This window comes from Moschus berezovskii, chromosome 6, assembly GCF_049115385.1.
Source record: "Moschus berezovskii isolate FMDL1 chromosome 6, NW_MosBer_1.0, whole genome shotgun sequence".
Lineage (NCBI taxonomy): Eukaryota > Metazoa > Chordata > Mammalia > Artiodactyla > Moschidae > Moschus > Moschus berezovskii.
Window position 1 is genome coordinate 106,143,217 of NC_142465.1, and position 19,108 is coordinate 106,162,324.

Consider the following 19,108-nt stretch of genomic DNA (forward strand, 5'->3'; position numbering starts at 1 on the left):
AGGAAGGTCAATCATAGCTTATTTCATTTCAAGTTCACTTATTTTTGAGTACTTAACATCACATACAGATGTTTCAACTTCAATAAATATCCTTTCCTTAGGAAGTATTTATTTATCACTACTTAACATTCAAAAGAAAATTTTTTTCACACCATTCTTTTCATGAAAATCTTCACTGGTTTAGACAACTTGACTTTTCCTTTCCTCTGCTTCCCAACAATGTCTGACACTGCTGTCTTATGAAAATCAAATATAGTCTCACATTGAAGAATACTAGGATCTGAGTGACCAGTTTAGCTGCAACTTGATTTTATTCCACAGATTCTGGCGCACAGAAACAACCAGGGATGCTCTGTGATCAAAATCATCTTGAAGTTGAAAGGAAGACAAAGAAGAGAAAGAGAGAAGGAGGAGGAGAAAAGGAAGAAGTCGTAGAAGAGAAGTTGGAAAAGCAACAGGACAAGGAGGAGGACAAGAAAGAAAAGAAAAATAAGGAACGACACCCGAAGAAAAAATTTGTCAGCAGACCCCTCATGGACCGTCTCTGGGCAACGTTTAAATTTAACAAAAATCCCACATTTCAGGATATTTCATCACTAGCATTTGAATTTAGCATGACAGAGACTCAGGTATGACCACATATTTGTTTACTGACAAAGTCCCCGGTGTAGAACTCTTACCCATATAAACCATTATCCTTATTTCTGGATGAATCACCTCCCAACCTTTTTTTTTTTTTGCAGATAAACAGATGGTTTTGTAAAAAGAGGAAGATATACAAAAAAGAAATATACTGGAAGGCATATAAAACAAAACAGAAGAGGTAAGGATGTTTGACATGTAGAACATAAAATGGAAAAAATACATTGACCTCTGGAGACACATTGTGTTCCCACAGTTGTTAAGTATCCCATCAACTTTATGTCCTATTTTTCAGTCCCCTCGACACACATAAATACACCTGTGGTCATGTCACCATTTATCATGCAATCATATTACCAGACACAGAATGGCAGCCATTAGATTTTTATTGACTAAATAATTTTGTCTTTTCTTTGTTTCTTAGATGTTGAATACATTTGGTGCTCATCTTTCCCCTCTGTTGTTTGGAAAAAGCTCATTTGATGGGAAGGAAGGAAGATAAAGATAAAAACATCAACACTTTTAATGGCATTGGTTGTTTATGGAATTTGTATATATTATTTACGGATATTCATGTACAAATATTTAATATTACCTCACTTGATTGTTATTCTAGACCCAAAATGAGGAAACTGAATTGTTAGGAAAGAATGTGAGGACTTTCTTGATGGTGCAGTGGATAAGAACCCACCTGCCAATGCAGGGGAAAAGGGTCCATCGCTGGTCTGGGAGAATCCCATATGCCAAGGAGCAACTAAGCCGGTGAGCCATAACCGCTGAGCCAGGGCTCTAGAGCCTGACAGTTGACTGCTGAGCTCGGGCACCACAAGGACTGAAGCCTGCCCACCGTACAGCCAGCACACTGCAACTACTGAGCCTGCGCGCTGCAACCACTGAAGCCTGCGTGCCTGGAACTGTGCCCTGCAACAAGAGAAGCCACTGCAGTAAGAAGCCCAGGCTCCAGGACTAGAGAGAAGCCCCACCCTCCAAACCCAGGGAAAGCCGGCGGCAGCATCAAAGAACCAATCCAATTGTAAACAATTCAACTTTTGAATTAAAAATAAAAAATGTGATTTTATCAACAAGCACCAGTTCCTAAATGTCGAAGCCTGAATTTGTAATTTCATCTCTCTGGTAGAAATGCTCTGTGTTTTAAATTTTACTTGATCACAAGTTCGAACAAAATTTCCCAGAAACTTCCACTAACCCTCAAGCTCTAAATCACAAATTCTAATGGTTTTCTCAGGTACAGATTTAAATCCACTTCTGGATACTGCTTTGTCAACAAATACATTTAGAGAAAAACTGGAGGAAGGTGAGAAAAATTATCTGATAGAAAACAAACTTATAGTTACCAAATGGTAAAGAGGGTGGGAGAGCGATAAAAGGAGCTTGGAATTAGCAGATGCAAACTACTAGAAATGAAATGAAAAACAAGAAGGTCCTGCTGTAGAGCACAAGTCCTACTGCAGAACTGTTCTTTAAACACATACACATATTCAGCTATACAGCTATACGATTCAGCTATAAATATACACACACACACACACACACACACACACATATGTATAACTGAATCACTTTGCTGCTGGGCTGGAGGAAGCACAAGCTGGAATCAAGATTGCCAGGAGAAATATCAGTAACCTCAGATATGCAGATGACACCACCCTTATGGCAGAAAGTGAAGAACTAAAGAGCCTCTTGATGAAAGTGAAAGAGGAGAGTGGAAAAGTTGTCTTAAAACTCGACATGCAGAAAACTAAGATCATGGCATCCGGTCCCATCACTTCATGACAAATAGATGGGGAAACAGTGGCTGACTTTATTTTTCTGGGCTCCAAAATCACTGCAGATGGTGATTGCAGTCATGAAATTAAAAGACACTTACTCCTTGGAAGGAAAGTTATGACCAACCTAGACAGCATATTAAAAAGCAGAGACATTACTTTGCTGACCAAGGTCCGTCTAGTCAACGGTATGCTTTTACCAGTGGTCATGTATGGATGTGAGAGTTGGACTATAAAGAAAGCTGATCACTGAAGAGTTGATGCTTCTGAACTGTGGTGTTGGAGAAGACTCTTGAGAGTCCCTTGGACTGCAAGGAGATCCAACCAGTCCATCCTAAAAGAGATCAGTCCTGGGTGTTCATTGGTAGGACTGATGTTGAAGCTGAAACTCCACTACTTTGGCCACCTGATGCAAAGAGCTGACTCATTTGAAAAGACCCTGATGCTGGGAAAGATTGAGGGCAGGAGGAGAAGGGGACGGCAGAGGATGAGATGGCTGGATGGCATCACCGACTCAATGGAGGTGAGTTTCAGTGAACTCTGGGAGTTGGTAATGGACAGGGAGGCCTGGCGTGCTGTGGTTCATGGGGTTGCTAAGAGTCGGACACGTCTGAGCAACTGAACTGAACTGAACTTGCTTTACAACAGAAACACAACAATGTAAATCAACTATATTTCAATCTAGAAAATACTTTTGGAAAATAAGTCTTGGAAATTCCCTGGCAGTCTGGAAGTTAGAACTCAGCATTTGCACTGCCAGGCCCAGGTTCAATCCCCCATCAGGGAACTGAGATCCTGCAAGCCATGGGGCATGACCAAATTAAAAAAAAAGGAAAAAAAAAAGAAAAAAGACTCTTACTTTTATATGAAAATATAAATTTCTGCACAGCAAACAGCAAGTGCAAAGGCTGAAATTGAAACCATACTAGGTTCATTTACTGAAAAGCAAGCCAAGCAGAAGGGATGGAGGTAAATGAGAGGGTAAGTGTTAAGACATAAGAAATGGAGCAAGGAGCCAAATTCTTTCAGTTCAGTTCAGTTGCTCAGTCGTGTCCGACTCTTTGCGACCCCATGAATCAGAGCACACCAGGCCTCCCTGACCATCACCAACTCCCAGAATTGGCATCATCGAGTCAGTGATGCCATCCAGCCATCTCATTCTCTGTCGTCCCCATCTCCTCCCACCCCCAATACCTCCCAGCATCAGAGTCTTTTCCAGTGAGTCAACTCGTCGCATGAAGTGGCCAAAGTATTGGAGTTTCAGCTTTAGCATCAGTCCTTCCAATGAACACCCAGGATTGATCTCCTCTAGAATGGACTGGTTGGATCTCCTTGCAGTCCAAGGGACTCTCAAGAGTCTTCTCCAGCACCACAGTTCAAAAGCATCAATTCTTCGGCGATCAGCTTTAGAAGTTTGCAAAATCTCTGGCTTTTCCTCTGTAAGATATTGAAAGCCACTGTTAAGGTTTCAGTCATGGCATGATATTGTGTAATTTACGTTTTAAAAGAACTACCCTGCTGCAGCTGCACCCTTATGGCAGAAAGTGAAGAGGAACTAAAAAGCCTCTTGATGAAAGTGAAAGAGGAGAGTGAAAAAGTTGGCTTAAAGCTCAACATTCAGAAAACTAAGATCATGGCATCTGGTCCCATCACTTCATGGGAAATAGATGGAAACACAGTGGAAACAGTGTCAGACTTTATTTTTTGGGGCTCCAAAATCACTGCAGATGCTGATTGCAGCCATGAAATTAAAAGACGCTTACTCCTTGGAAGGAAAGTTATGACCAACCTCAACAGCATATTAAAAAGCAGAGACATTACTTTGCCAACCAAGGTCTGTCTAGTCAAGGCTATGGTTTTTCCAGTGGTCATGTATGGATATGAGAGTTGGACTGTGAAGAAAGCTGAGCACCGAAGAATTGATGCTTCTGAACTGTGGTGCTGGAGAAGACTCTTCAGAGTCCCTTGGACTGCAAGGAGATCCAACCAGTCCATTCTAAAGGAGATCAGTCCTGGGTATTCATTGGAAGGACTGAGGCTGAAGCTGAAACTCCAATACTTTGGCCACCTCATATGAAGAGTTGACTCAATGGAAAAGACTTGGACGCTGGGAGGGATTGGGGGCAGGAGGAGAAGCGGACGAGAGAGGATGAGATGGCTGGATGGCATCACCGACTTGATGGACATAAGTTTGAGTGAATTCTGGGAGTTGGTGATGGACAGGGAGGCCTGGCGTGCTGTGATTCATGGGGTCGCAAAGAGTCGGACACGACTGAGCGACTGAACTGAACTGAACTCTGCTTGGTTGGAAATAGACCATGGGATGGGAAGATGAGGTAGAGCCAGACACCAGGAAATGTTTCTAGTTTAGAGGTGATGGTGGTCAGAAGTTGAAGATTTGGGGGTATATTTTGAAGAAAGGAAAGTAGATTTTCTGACAGACTGAGTTTAGACTAGAAGATGTAGCTTTGAGATACACAGTAGGTCCTCAGCCAGGGAGGGGGAGAGAGGAGTAGTAAGAATCAAAGAAAACCTGGAATGTGCACCATCGACACAGAAGGAATCTCAGAAAAGGACTGGGTCCTGGGAGCCCTGAGAAGAAAGCCTTCCAAGGTGGACAGGGCTTTACTGATTATGATTTATGAAATTCTGCGTTACAGATACCCCAAATTTGTCATTTTCTGTTACATGCATTTTCTGTAGATTTATGGCATTTCTTTCCACTTCATGAAATCTCTGAATAGCAGTTCTCAATTTTTATATAAATTTTATCAATCTTTTCTAGAAGCATTGATTAAATAACTCATTACTTCCCCCTCTGATCTTTAATTCTCCATTATCTCTCCTCTCTCTCTCTCTCTCACACACACACACATACACTTATATACATTCACTTAATACTTATTAAAATATTTACTGAACCTCTTTCTATATAATTGACATGATTCTAGGTGCCAGATGAGCAAAGTGGGCAAAAATCTTGCTATCATGGCATTTTCATGATTGAGGTATCTAAGGGGAACATGTAAGTCATTTGTCCAGTTTCTTAATTTTCAAGTTATCCTGGGCAATTATTATTTATCTCTATTTTGGTCATAATCAGGTGTCATATTAGCAACCTATGTTAGAAGATAAGTGGTCAGCACAGAAAATTAAGCCTTAAAAACTGATATACTGCTTTTGGAGTCTTCATTTTCCTGTGAAGAATCCATATGTAAAATCATCAATTAAAGTGAAATACTTTTCTCTTTTTAATCTCTTTCGTGTCAACTTAATTCTTGAGCCCAGTCAGGGACTACATAAGAGTAGAGGTGAAGTTTTGCCTTCCCTGCAGCTGCTTTACAGATAAAAGAACTAGAAAATCAGGTTAAATGAACTTGGCCACGATCCAAATAGCTCTGGGATTCAAACCCTGGTCTGGTTAACCTCAAAGCTAAAACTTGCCTTTCCAAGTTCTTTCCAACTGAACTGAATGAGTATAATGAAAGACCTGGGAAAATAATATATGAAGTTTAAAAAATAAAGCAAGACACAAGAATGTGTGAGTGGGTATGATCACAGCTGTAAATAACATTCCAGTTCACTTCAGTTCAGTCGCTCAGTCGTGTCCAACTCTTTGCAACCCCATGAACCGCAGCACGTCAGGCCTCCCTGTCCATCATCAACTCCCGGAGTCCACCCAAACCCATGTCCATTGAGTCAGTGATGCCATCCAACCATCTCATCCTCTGTCGTCCCCTTCCTCTACTGCCCTCAATCTTTCCCAGCATCAGGGTCTTTTCCAATGAGTCAGCTCTTTGCATCAGGTGGCCAAAGTAGTGGAGTTTCAGCTTCAACATCAGTCCTACCGATGAACACCCAGGACTGATCTCTTTTAGGATGGACTGGTTGGATCTCCTTGCAGTCCAAGGGACTCTCAAGAGTTCTCCAACACCACAGTTCAAAAGCACCAACTCTTTGGCGCTCAGCTTTCTTTGTAGTCCAATTCTCACATCCATACATGACCACTGGAAAAACCATACCCTTGACTAGATGGACCTTGGTTGGCAAAGTAATATCTCTGCTTTTTAATATGTTGTCTAGGTTGCTCATAACTTTCTTTCCAAGGAGTAAGTGTCTTTTAATTTCATGACTGCAATCACCATCTGCAGTGATTTTGGAGCCCAGAAAAATAAAGTCAGCCACTGTTTCCCCATCTATTTGTCATGAAGTGATGGGACCAGATGCCATGATCTTAGTTTTCTGAATGTCGAGCTTTAAGCCAACTCTTTCAGTCTCCTCTTTCACTTTCATCAAGAGGCTCTTTAGTTCTTCTTCACTTTCTGCCATAAGGGTGGTGTCATCTGCACATCTGAGGTTATTAATATTTCTCCCGGCAATCTTGATTCCAGCTTGAGCTTCATCCAGCCCAGTGTTTCTCATGATGTACTCTGCATATAAGTTAAATAAGCAGGGTGACAATATACAGGCTTGACATACTCCTTTTCCTATTTGGAACCAGTCTGTTGTTCCATGTCCAGTTCTAACTGTTGCTTCCTGATCTGCATACAGGTTTCTTAAGAGGCAGGTCAGGTGGTCTGGTATTCCCATCTCTTTCAGAAGTTTCCACAGTTTGTTGTGATCCACACAGTCAAAGGCTTTGGCGTAGTCAGTAAAGCAGAAATAGATGTTTTTCTGAAACTCTCTTGCTTTTTCTATGAGCCAGTGGATGTTGGCAATTTGATCTTTGGTTCCTCTGCCTTTTCTGAATCCAGCTCGAACACCTGGAAGTTCTTGGTTCACGTATTGCTGAAGCCTGGCTTGGAGAATTTTGAGCATGACTTTACTAGTATGTGAGATGAGCGCAATTGTGTGGTAGTTCGAGCATTCTTTGGCATTGCCTTTCTTTGGGATTGGAATGAAAACTGACCTTTTCCAGTCCTGTGGCCACTGCTGAGTTTTCCAAATTTGCTGGCATATTGCATGTAGCACTTGCACAGCATCATCTTTTAAGATTTGAAATAGCTCAACTGGAATTCCATCATCTCCATTAGCTTTGTTCATAGTGATGCTTCCTAAGCCCACGCAACTTCTCATTCTAGGATGTCTGGCTCCAGGTGAATGAACACACCATTGTGATTATCTGGATCGTGAAGATCTTTTTTGTACACTTCTTCTGTGTATTCTTGCCACCTCTTCTTAATATCTTCGACTTCTGTTAGGTCCCTACCATTTCTGTCCTTTATTGAGCCCATCTTTGCATGAAATGTTCCCTTGGTATCTCTAATTTTCTTGAAGAGATCTCTAATCTTTCCCATTCTATTGTTTTCCTCTATTTCTTTGCACTGATCACTGAGGAAGGCTTTCTTACCTCTACTTGCTATTCTTTGGAACTCTGCATTCAAATGGGTATATTTTTCCTTTTCTCCTTTGCTTTTGTCTTCCCTTCTTTTCACAGCTATTTGTAAGGTCTCCTCAGACAGCCATTTTGCTTTTTCGCAGTTCTTTTTTTTTTTTTTTTTCGCATTTCTTTTTCTTGGGGATGGTCTTGATTCCTGTCTCCTGTACAGTGTCATGCCAAGTATATAATAAAAAGATAAAATAAATTACTAACTATGGCAGGGAAGTAAATGAATGACTTTGTCTTCCTTCAATATTTCAGTTCACTACTTTAACTTGCATTTATAATAACTGTTTATATTACATTTATAGGAAAATGTTTTAAAATGAAAAAGAAACATAGGGGAATTCCCCGGCAGTCCAGTGGTTAGGACTCTGATCTCTCACTCCCAAGGGCTCTGGTTGGATCTCTGGTGGAGGCACTAAGATCCCGCATGCTGCAGGGCACAGCACCTCCCCCTCCCCCAAAAGGTAAAATCTTTGAAAATATGAAGCATGTGTTTTGGTTAATGACAGTGTATCAATGTCAGTTCATTAATTATGACAATTGTACCATACTAATCTAATATTTAATAACAGGAGGAATTAGACATGGAGTATATGAGAATAATCTGTACTGTTTACTTTTTTGTAAATCTTAAACTATTCTATTTAATAAAATAGTTTTTTTTAAATGTACCCCCAAATGAATAAAATATACCTTGCAAAGTATTTTATGTTTTTATCAATGTATGTTTGCTAATATCACTCAATATCAAAAGTGAGCTTTTAATGTATTTGTTTAAAAATCAAGAAATAACTTATATAGGCCAGATGAAAGTGAAAATCACTCAGTCATGTCTGACTCTTTCTCCAGGGCAGAATGCTGGAGTAGGTAGCCTTTCCCTTCTCCAGGGGATCTTCCCAACCCAGGTCTCCCGCATTGCAGGTGTATTCTTTACCAGCTGAGCCACAAGGGAAGCCCATATAGGCCAGATGAAAAGAACTTTATTAATAATGAATGCCATATTCAACAAACCAAATATGTCAACTGCCACTTTCAACACCTAGGTATTAATTTTGACTTTATTCATAGGTAATATACAAGACAGCTAGAAACAGAAGCAGTGGGTTATACAACTGTATATAGATATTTATTTCAAGGCATCAGCTATGTGGCTCTGTGTATCTAGTAAACCCAAAATCCAGAGGGCAGGCCAGCTAGCTAGAAATTCTCAGACAAGAGCTAAAGCTGCATTCCAGAAGTGAAATTTCTTCTTTGGGGAAACCTCTATCTTGTTCAAGAACTTTCAACAGATTAGATGAGGCCCACTCAGATTAGTAAGGATAATGTTCTTTTACTAAAAGTCAGCTAATGGTAGATGTTAACTACATCTATAAAAATGCTTTCACAACAACACTCAGACTAATGTTTAATTGAATACCTGGGTACTGCTGACTAGCCAGGTTGACACATAAATTTAAGAATCATAGCTTATCCCTTGTCAACATGGCACCCATATACATCTCCTTAAACTATATTTAACCTACAAATAAAATAGCAAAGTCATATTTCTACCTAACATAATAAAACTATCGTGTGTAAAACCAAAAATGTGCTCTTTCCCAACAAGATAATACAAAATCTGGGTGATATTCACTCCTCTTGATATGAAAGTTACTCAGTAATGTCTGACTCTTTGTGAGGCCATGGACTATAGAGTCCATGGAATTCTCTAGATCAGAATACTGGAGAGGGTAGCCTTCCCCTTCTCCAGGGGATCCTCCCAACCCAGAGATCGAACCCAGTTCTCCCGCATTGCAGGTGGATTCTTTACCAGCTGAGCTACCAGGGAAACCCAAGAATATTGGAGTGGGTAACCTATCCCTTCTCTAGATGATCTTCCCAACCCAGGAATCGAACCAGGGTCTCCTGAATTGCAGGCGGATTCTTTACCAACTGAGCTATCAGAGATTTCCTTGATACACTGTATCTTAAATACACTGATGTAAGTCAATTATTATCTATACATCTTATGTTAGCTGATACAGGCATCAGAGAAGGATGCAAACAAAAGGATTTGCTACACACACACACACACACACACATAACTCTTATGCAATGAATTATATTCTCCTCAAATTCAACTACCTCCATTCTTGACATGTCTCTTTAAGGATGGAAATAACGATTCCAAATGTGCTATACAAGATGAAAATCTGTGGATGCCAGAGTACGTGTAATCTAGTTAGTACACTGATAGTAGTAATAGTTATTTTTGTTCATGGAAAGGTTCATTGATATTGAAAGTGAAAGTGTTAGTCGCTTAGTCGTGTCCGACTATTTGCGACCCCATGGACTATAGCCCACCAGGCTCCTCTGTCCATGGAGTTCTCCAGGCAAGAGTACTGGAGTAGGTAGCCATTCCCTTTCTCCAGGGGATCTTCCCAAACCAGGGATCAAACTCCAGACTCCTGCATTGGCAGGTGGGTTCTTTACCACTGCACCACCTGGAAAGCCCACTGGGAAGCATGCATAATCCACTTCTTTATTCCAGCACCTGACACTTCAGAGATGCTTCATAGTATTCGCTGAGTGAATGAATTCATGGACTTCCAAAAACAGAGCATGTGTTAGACTGTGCTCAATTGCTTCAGTTGTGTTTGATTCTTTGTGACCCCATGGACTACAGCCCACCAGGCTCTTCAGACCATGGGATTCTCTCCAGGTGAGAATCCTGGAATGAGTAGCCACGCTTTTCTCCAGGGGATCTTTCTGACCCAGGGATTGGACCCACATCTCCTGTATCTCCTGGCAAGGCAGGCAGATTCTTTATCACTGAGCCACCAAAATATAGCATACAGAGCGAAAATAATAATAGCTAACACTGACTGAGCACTTACAAGATATACCTGTAAGGTGGGGGAAGGGAATTTCCCCCTCTCATGCTCTTGAGTTCTTGCGTCTGAACTGATAATGTTTTTGCTTAAAAAAAAGAGAAAGAAACAAATTTTAATAGTGACCATCTCATAGAAATAGGACCTAAGAGGTGGTCAAAGAAAGCAGCGTTTATACTTTTAAACCAAGAAACAATAGATTTGCAAAAGAATTGACAGGACCAAGAAACTCAGACTTCAGAGCTCAATTAGTGCAAAATCTAAAGAGTTAGAGCCTAGGGTAATAAATTAAAGAAGTAACAAGTTTTGCTTACAGACTTCTTGGCCAGAATTCCCTGTCACTGGGGATAAGGGTGGACTTCTCTCTCCACACGGGGGAGTCCATGTTTCACAGAAGAGATCTATTTCCTGCTTTCAGGGAGACAAAAAGGAGAGTCAGATTACCCCTGTTGCATTGATCGTGTCTTCAGTTCAGTCACTCAGTTGTGTCGACTCTTTGAGACCCCATGAACTGCAGCACATTAGATGTCCATCACCAACTCCCAGAGCTTGCTCAAACTCATGTCCACCGAGTGGATGATGCTATCCAACCATTTCATCCTCTGTCATCCCCTTCTCCTCCTGCCTTCAATCTTTCCCCGCACCAGGGTCTTTTTCAATGAATCATTTCTTCATATCAGGTGGCCAAAGTATTGGAGTTTCAGCTTCAGCATCAGTCCTTCCAATGAATATTCGGGATTGATCTCTTTTAGGATGGACTGGTTGGATCTCCTTGCAGTCCAAGGGACTCTCAAGAGTCTTCTCCAACACCACAGTTTTCCGGTGCTCAGCTTTCTTTATAGTACAATTTTCACATACATATATGACTACTGGAATAACCATAGCTTTGACTAGATGGACCTTTGCCAGCTATCTGCAGTGATTTTGGAACCCAAGAAAATAAAGTCTGTCACTGTTTCCATTATTTCCCCATTTATTTGCCATGAAGTGATGGGACTGGATACCATGATCTTTGTTTTTTGAATGTTGAGTTTTAAGACAGCTTTTTCACTCTCCTTTTTCACTTTCATCAAGAGGCTCCTTAGTTCCTCTTTGCTTTCTGCCATAAGGGTGGTGTCATCTGCATATCTGAGGTTATTGATATTTCTCCTGGCAATCTTGATCCAGCTTGTGCTTTATCCAGTCTGGCATTTCACATGATGTACTCTGAATATAAGTTAAATAAGCAAGGTGACAATATATAGCCTTGACGTACTCCTTTCCCAATTTGGAACCAATCCATTGATCTATGTCCAGTTCTAACTGTTGCTTCTTGACCTGCACACAAATTTCTCAGGAGGCAGGTAAGTTCAGTTCAGTTCAGTCGCTCAGTTGTATCCGACTCTGCGATCCCATGAACCACAGCACGTGCAAAGAATTTTCCAGTTTGTTGTGATCCACACGGTCAAAGGCTTTAGCATAGTCAATGAAGCAAAAGAAGACGTTTTTCTGGAATTCTCTTGCTTTTTCTATGATCCAGTGGATATTGGCAATTTGATCTCTGGGACCTCTGCCCTTTCTAAATCCAGCTTGAACATCTGGGAGCTCTCAATTCACCTACTGTTGAAACCTAGATTGGAGAATTTTTAGTATTACTTTGCTAGTGTGCGAGATAAGTGCAATTGTGCAGTAGTTTGAACATTCTTTGGCATTGCCTTTCTTTGGGATTGGAATAAAAACTGACCTTTTCCAGTCCTGTGGCCACTGCTGAGTTTTCCAAGTTTGGTGGCATATTGAGTGCAATACATAGATCCTGTCTTAAGCAACTTTAATTCAAAATAACCAATATGCCATTGAGGTACATTTAAGTGCAGCCCACTCTGGGACCCAGCATACCTTTCTGATCAGTTACTATATGTCTTTTTTTTCATGTACATTCATGAAATTGAGGCATAGAAATGTGAATCTACTGGTTATGTAATAGACTCACAGACATAAAAAACAAACATGGTCACTAAGCAGGGACAGTGTTTGGGATTAATATATACACACTGTGCTGTTCCGTGTTTAGTCGATCAGTTGTGTCCGACTCTTTGTGACCCCACGGACTGCAGCTCACCAAACTCCTCTGTCCATGGGATTCTCCAGAAAAGAATACTGGAGTGGGTTGCCACGCCCTCCTCCGGGGGATCTTCCCAACTCAGGGATCAAACCCAGGTCTCCCACATTGCAGGTGGATTCTCTATCAACTGAGCCACCAGGGAAGCCCAAGAATACTGGTGTGGGTAGCCTATCCCTTCTCCAGTGTATCTTCCCGACCCAGGAATCTAACTGGGGTCTCTGTATTGCAGGCAGATACTTTTATCAGTTGAGCTACCAGGGAATCCTACTATATATAAAATAGATAAACAACAAGGATCTACTGTATACCACAAGGAGCTATATTTAATATCTTACAAAAATTCATAGTAGAAAAGAATGTGAAAAAGGACAGATACATATGTAAAACTGAATCACCTTGCTGTACACCTGAAACTAGCACAATATAAATTAACTATATGTCACTAAAAAAAAAAATAGCTTCCTTAAATTTGAATTCTTTCCCCACATCCTGCTATTTACCTTAGCATTGACTTCTCTCTTTCTGGGATTGAATTTATTTACTCCTGGGAGGCAGGAATCTGTTGTTCCGTCTTCCTCTTATATAATATTGGAATACCCTGGTGTCCTGAAATATTCTAAGTACAGTATTTAGGTGCAGTGTTATTAGGGTTAACAGCTTTATTTCATCCCAACACCAGTCAACTAGAGCAGCAACTAAGGTGGTTGTTTCTTCCACACCCCCTCCACATCACCACCACCACCACCACCACCACCACCACCACCACCACCACCTTACTCCTTCCACAAAGACCTACTTTTCTAACTTCTTCCTCTTTCTCTAAAACCTACTGAGAAACTGGGAAGCTTATTCTCTTCTGGGCCAATAATACGGCCGAGTTCCAGAGCAACTGTATATATCTGCTAAACTTTGGTAGACATTCCTGTAGGTTCCGCCTTTCCCTGGGGGCTAGACCTAACCTGGATGGAAAAAAAGAAAAAAATCCATTTCTACTGTAGGTGAAGGATCCCCTGAGGGTAGGGCGGAAAGGGAGTTACGCTGTCCATAGTGTTGCAGAGGGTCAGGATTCTGACAATTCAAATTGATGGTTTGACCTTTAGAACTTGACGCCAGGAGACTTTACAATTTGGGAGACAGAGTAATTTAGTCCTTCTGTATCAAAAGCCTTTAGGGAGAGCAAGATCTGACGAATCAGAACCCCAAGGAAGAAATTTGATTTGTTTTGCTTTGGTTTTTGAGAGTTCTCTTAATTCTCCAGCTTTCTGAATATCAGTGTTATAGCCACTGGAACTGATTTATTAACTTAATAAATATGTGTTAGCTGCTCAGTTGTGTCCGACTCTGCGACCCCATGGACTCTGTCCACGGGATTCTCCAGGCAAGAATACTGGAGTGGGTTGCCATTTACTTTAGGGGAACTTCCCGACCCAGGGATCAGACCCAGGGATTAAACACAGGTCTCCCGCATCGCAGGCAGATTCTTTAAATATTAATTGAGATTTTCCCCTACTGCCAAGCACTGTGTTCTAAATCAGTGCTCCTCATACTTCAGAGCTCACAAAAATCAGAGATTCTGAAAAGACAGATTCCTGGGCTCCACTCCCAGATTCTGATCCAGTAAATCTGGGGTAATACCCAGTCCAAGAATTTGCTTTTCTTACAAGCTCCCAGGTAATGTTGATGTGATCTGAAAGCAGGACCATTCTTTGACTAGTATTGCACTAGGCTGCAGTAACAAACCAGACTCTCAATAAGTTATTATTCCAGATAGAATCCAAATACAAAAAAACAAAAGCTATAACTAAAATGCAAAATGTTGGGACTCCCTTAGTGGTCCAGTGGTTAAGACTCCAAGCCTCCAATGCAGGGAATGCAGGTTCAATTCTTGGTCAGGGAACTAAGACCCCCACATGCCTTGCAACACAGACTACCTTCCCCCCACCAAAATGTTTTTAAATTAAAAAATAAATGCAAAGTGACAACTGCCATGGGAGGAGTTAGGTACAGAAGAGGGATGCCTAAGTCACTGAGAGAAAGGATATTATAGCAGGTGACACCTGATCTGCATCTTGAAAAACTAAAAATGCGCCCAAGCAGAGAGGAGAAAAGCATCAGGACAGAAGGGACTGGTTGGGTAAAGCAATCTGCCAAAGCTGAAGAGGCAGGCAGAGAGCAGGCTGTGGTCTTCTTTAGGGACAACTTCAGCCAAAGGATAATATGGTTGATTTGAAGGTCAATCACTCAGGCACACAGTGGGCTCCACCTATGTAAGGTTAAATGGAAGTCTGTGGAGGTCTGCGCAAGAGATGATGCCTGAAGGAGGGTAAAGGGGGTGGGACTGAACATATAGGCTTTCCAGGTGACTCAGTGGTAAAGAATCCACCTGTCAAGCAGAAGACGGGGCTTCGATCCCTGGGTCAGGAAGATCCCCTGGAGAAGAAAACGGCAACCCAGTCCGGAATTCTTGCCTGGAAAATCCCATGGACAGGGACCCTGGTGGGCTACAATCCATAGAATCCCAAAGGGTCGGACAAGACCTAGCAACCAAACAACAAGGACACCGAACATCCAAGGGACAGACTAATGAAGTATTAGGAGATAAAATGATCACAAGAGTTATTAAATTATGTAAAGGTTCAGATGCTGGAAAAAGGTGTCAGTGACGTGTCACCTATTTTCCTGTTAGGTGAATCTTTTATTGGATGTCCAAGCTTGTACTCACGGTAAGGTCACTGATGAAACAAAATTGGCCATGAGTAATTTACTAAAGTTGGATGCCAGGTACATTTTGAGGGCTTATCATATAGTCTACTAAGTAAGTAAGAAGCTTCTTCGCTGGCTGGGTGGATAAAAGTGTGTTAATGCTCTTATAACAGCCAAAGTCAGTGGAGAACATACTGTGAAATTCCATTAGTAGCCTCTGAAATGGCAGTTTGGGTGGTTGTGTGGTTCATTTTTTTACAACACAAGCAATTTAAGAGTAATCTATCTCTCAGAGGACCTAGAAAGAGCTAATTTGTTGCAAATTAAAGTCAGCTCTTTCCCAAGAGTTCCAGGCTCACTGCATTCATTTTAGGGAACCTGAGGCCAAAAGCATTGTTTTTTGTTTTTTTTTAAGTGCTATTTTGTATTTCACATTGAAGTACAATTTAAAATTTAAATGTAGGAAATGGCTTCTGCCTTCTATTTACTTACAAAGTTCTAGATCTTTTGAAACCCATTCCTTCATCAACAAACAATGATTGAGAGCATCCCTTCTATTGCCCATGACTGTTCTATAATAGTACTTCTCAAACAACCACTTGTCAAAGATTCACCTGAAGAACTTTTAAACACAGATTGACAGATTCCGGTCACCCGGACCAGAGACTCACATTCAGCAATTCTGTGGTAAAGCCCATCCACTTATGTCCCTAACAACTCCCAAGAGATACCTATAATGCTGGCTTGTGGACCACACTCTTCTAGGGCTGGAAATACTAAACGAAACAGACAAAAATGAAAATAATGCCCTCACAGAATTTAATAGCGGGGAACAGAAGATGGTGATAGATGGATAGAGCAGACAGAAAAAATATATATTATGCTACATGATGATAAGTGCTAAAAAGAAATGTAGAGAAGGACTGGGAAGAGGAGGCATTACTGAAGAGGCAAGTGATAGATTTAAAGGGAGGGAGAGATCAAGTTGGGTGTAATTCTGGGGGGGCGGGGAAGGGCAGGGAACTGATCAGAGAGAAAAGTAAGGACACAAAAGCCCTGATTCTAGAGCTTGCCTGGCTCATTCCAGGATCAGCAGGGAGGCCAGCTTCCTGGAGATGGCGGAAAACACAAGGACACAAGCCTGAAGTACATGGCCAGAAGAGGGCTTCTGTAATTCAGTGTACTGACTTGTTACTCTGAATGTGCGAAAAATAAAGGAGGGTTGTGAGCAAAGGAAGAGCTTAATGTGATATGTCTTTAAAAAAATTTTTTTTCAAAGATGAGAGGCTACTGGAATAATGCCAGCAATATAGATGGTGGTTCGGTGAGGGCCGTAGCCTTGGAGATACTTAGAAAAGGTCAGGTGCAGCCCCATGTCTCTCTTTTTAAGAAAAAAGGATTTATTTTTGTCTGTGCTGGGTCTCAGTAACTGTACAGGCTTTCCTCTAATTGTGGCGAGGGGGGCTACTCTCTAGTTGTGGTGCTCAAGCTTCTTACTGCGGTGGCTTCTCTTGCTGCGGAGCACAGGCTCTAGCGTGCATGGGCTTTAGTAGACGCAGCTCCCGGGCTCTAGAGCACAGGCTCAGAAGTTGTGATGCACTGGGTTAGTTGCTCTGAGGCACGTGGGATCGTCCTGGATCAGGGATCAAACCTATGTCTCCTGCATTGGCAGGCAGATTCTTTACCACTGGGCCACGAAAGGAAGCCCTGCGCTTTCTCTTTTCCCAGAGGACACAGGACACGGGTAATTTCAAGCCCCCAGCTCTCTTGTGACATGAACAGTAACAAAATAAATACATGTTCTTTATATAAAAAAATAACCATTTCTTGCTGTCCGTTGATTTTCTGTGCCCTAGTCTATATGATGATCAAAAACAGTGGAAAAAGGAAACATGGAGAGAAAAAAAATTGAAAGAAATAATTGGATTCTGGGCTGGTTCACAAAGATCTCTGGAGAAGGAAACGGCTACCCACGCCAGTATTTTTGCCTGAGAAATCCCACAGACAGGCGAGCTAGCAGGCTACAGTCCAAAGGGTCAGACATGACTTCATGACTAAACAACAACAAATTGGATTCTGCTAAATTTTGATGGTATGTTCAATCCCTACTGAGTGAACTGAGATCCCACAAGCCATGTGACCAAAAAAATAAAATTATAATATAGGCTAAGATAACTAAAGCAGTGACTGTAGGTAGCAGTTTGAGAACTAAACTTGCTGTGTGCTTTGTTTAGTCTTTCAGGTGTGTCCAACTCTTTGCAACTCCATGGACTGTAGTCCACCAGGCTCCTCTGTCTATGTGGATTCTCCAGGCAAGAATAACTGAAGTGAGTTGCCACGCCCTCCTCCAGGGGATCTTCCCAACCCAGGGATCGAACCCAGTCTCCGGCACTGCAGGAGAGTCTGCCACTCTAAGTCTGAGCCACCAGTGAAGCCAGATAGCTAAACTTGGGTACACTCTAATTTTTAGATGTAGGAGTGAGGAAGAACCAGAAAGAGACAGAATCACCAGGTTAGTAAGAAGAACACCAGGAAAGTGCAAACTAGTAAGAGGAGGGGATTTAATTCAAAACGCAGTTTTGTTTTGTTTTTTTATTATTCCTGTGATCAGTTTTCACCTCTTAGGTTTCTCAATTCTAATTTGCAAAGACCTATTAAATTATTAAAAGCACAAAGCTCGAGCATATACTGCACATCAGATGCTGGGCTAGATGCTAATTAAGGTGCCTACAACACAGACCCAACAGTGCCTTATATAGCAAGAGCTCACTTATACTCTTTCTACCATCTTCCCACGTTGCCTTACGGTGCCCACGCATGTCCTGGCTGATGCTCTCAAGAGTATCAACAATGCTGAAAAGAGAGGCAAACACCAAGCTGTGCTCCAAAGTCTTTGTTATGTTTCTTTTTTTTTCTTTGTTATGTTTCTAACTGTGATGATGAAGCATGGTTACACTGGCGAATTTGAAATCACTGATGACCACAAGGCTGGGAAAACTGTTGTGAACCTCACAGGCAGATTAAATAAGTGTGGCGTGATCAGCCCACATTGGATGTGAAAGATCTGGAAAAACAGAATAAACTGCTCTTGTCCTGTTGGTTTGGTTTCATTGTACTGACAACCTCAGCAGGCATCATGGACCATAAAGAAGTAAGATGAAAACACATAGGAGGGAAAATCATTGGACTCTTTAAACCTGTATTAAATGTAATATACATTTAATACAACACACCTGATTCGCTGGGAAAGACCCTGATGCTGGGAAAGATGGAAGGCAAAAGGAGAAGAGGGCGGCAGAGGATGAGATAGTTGGACAGCATCACTGATTCAATAGACATGAACTTGGGCAAACTCCAGGAGATGGTGAGGGACAGGGAGGCATGGTGTGCTGCGGTCCACAGTGTCACAAAGAGCTAAGCACAACTTAGTAACTGAATAACAACAATATGTATGTGTGCAAATAAAATGCCTCAGAGGCCAAAAAAATAGAGCTCGCTCTAGATGAGTTCCGGTCACTTTCCCTCACAGCCCCTTCCACTGCACCCTGCCTCTGAGCCATGTTAAGTGACCGTACCGGAATCCATCATTTTCCCTAATGCCTTTGCCCACATTGTTTAT

At 41.6% G+C, this 19,108-nt stretch overlaps 1 protein-coding gene across 1 annotated transcript; it reads left to right on the forward strand.

Annotated features, from left to right (window-relative positions):
• The first annotated feature begins 347 nt into the window (after positions 1 to 347).
• Positions 348 to 18,712, forward strand: NANOGNB (NANOG neighbor homeobox). The gene is given in 3 exon segments (XM_088837050.1): positions 348 to 629; positions 18,249 to 18,534; positions 18,537 to 18,712. Coding segments are annotated over 3 exon segments (744 nt in total).
• Positions 18,713 to 19,108: the final 396 nt, after the last annotated feature.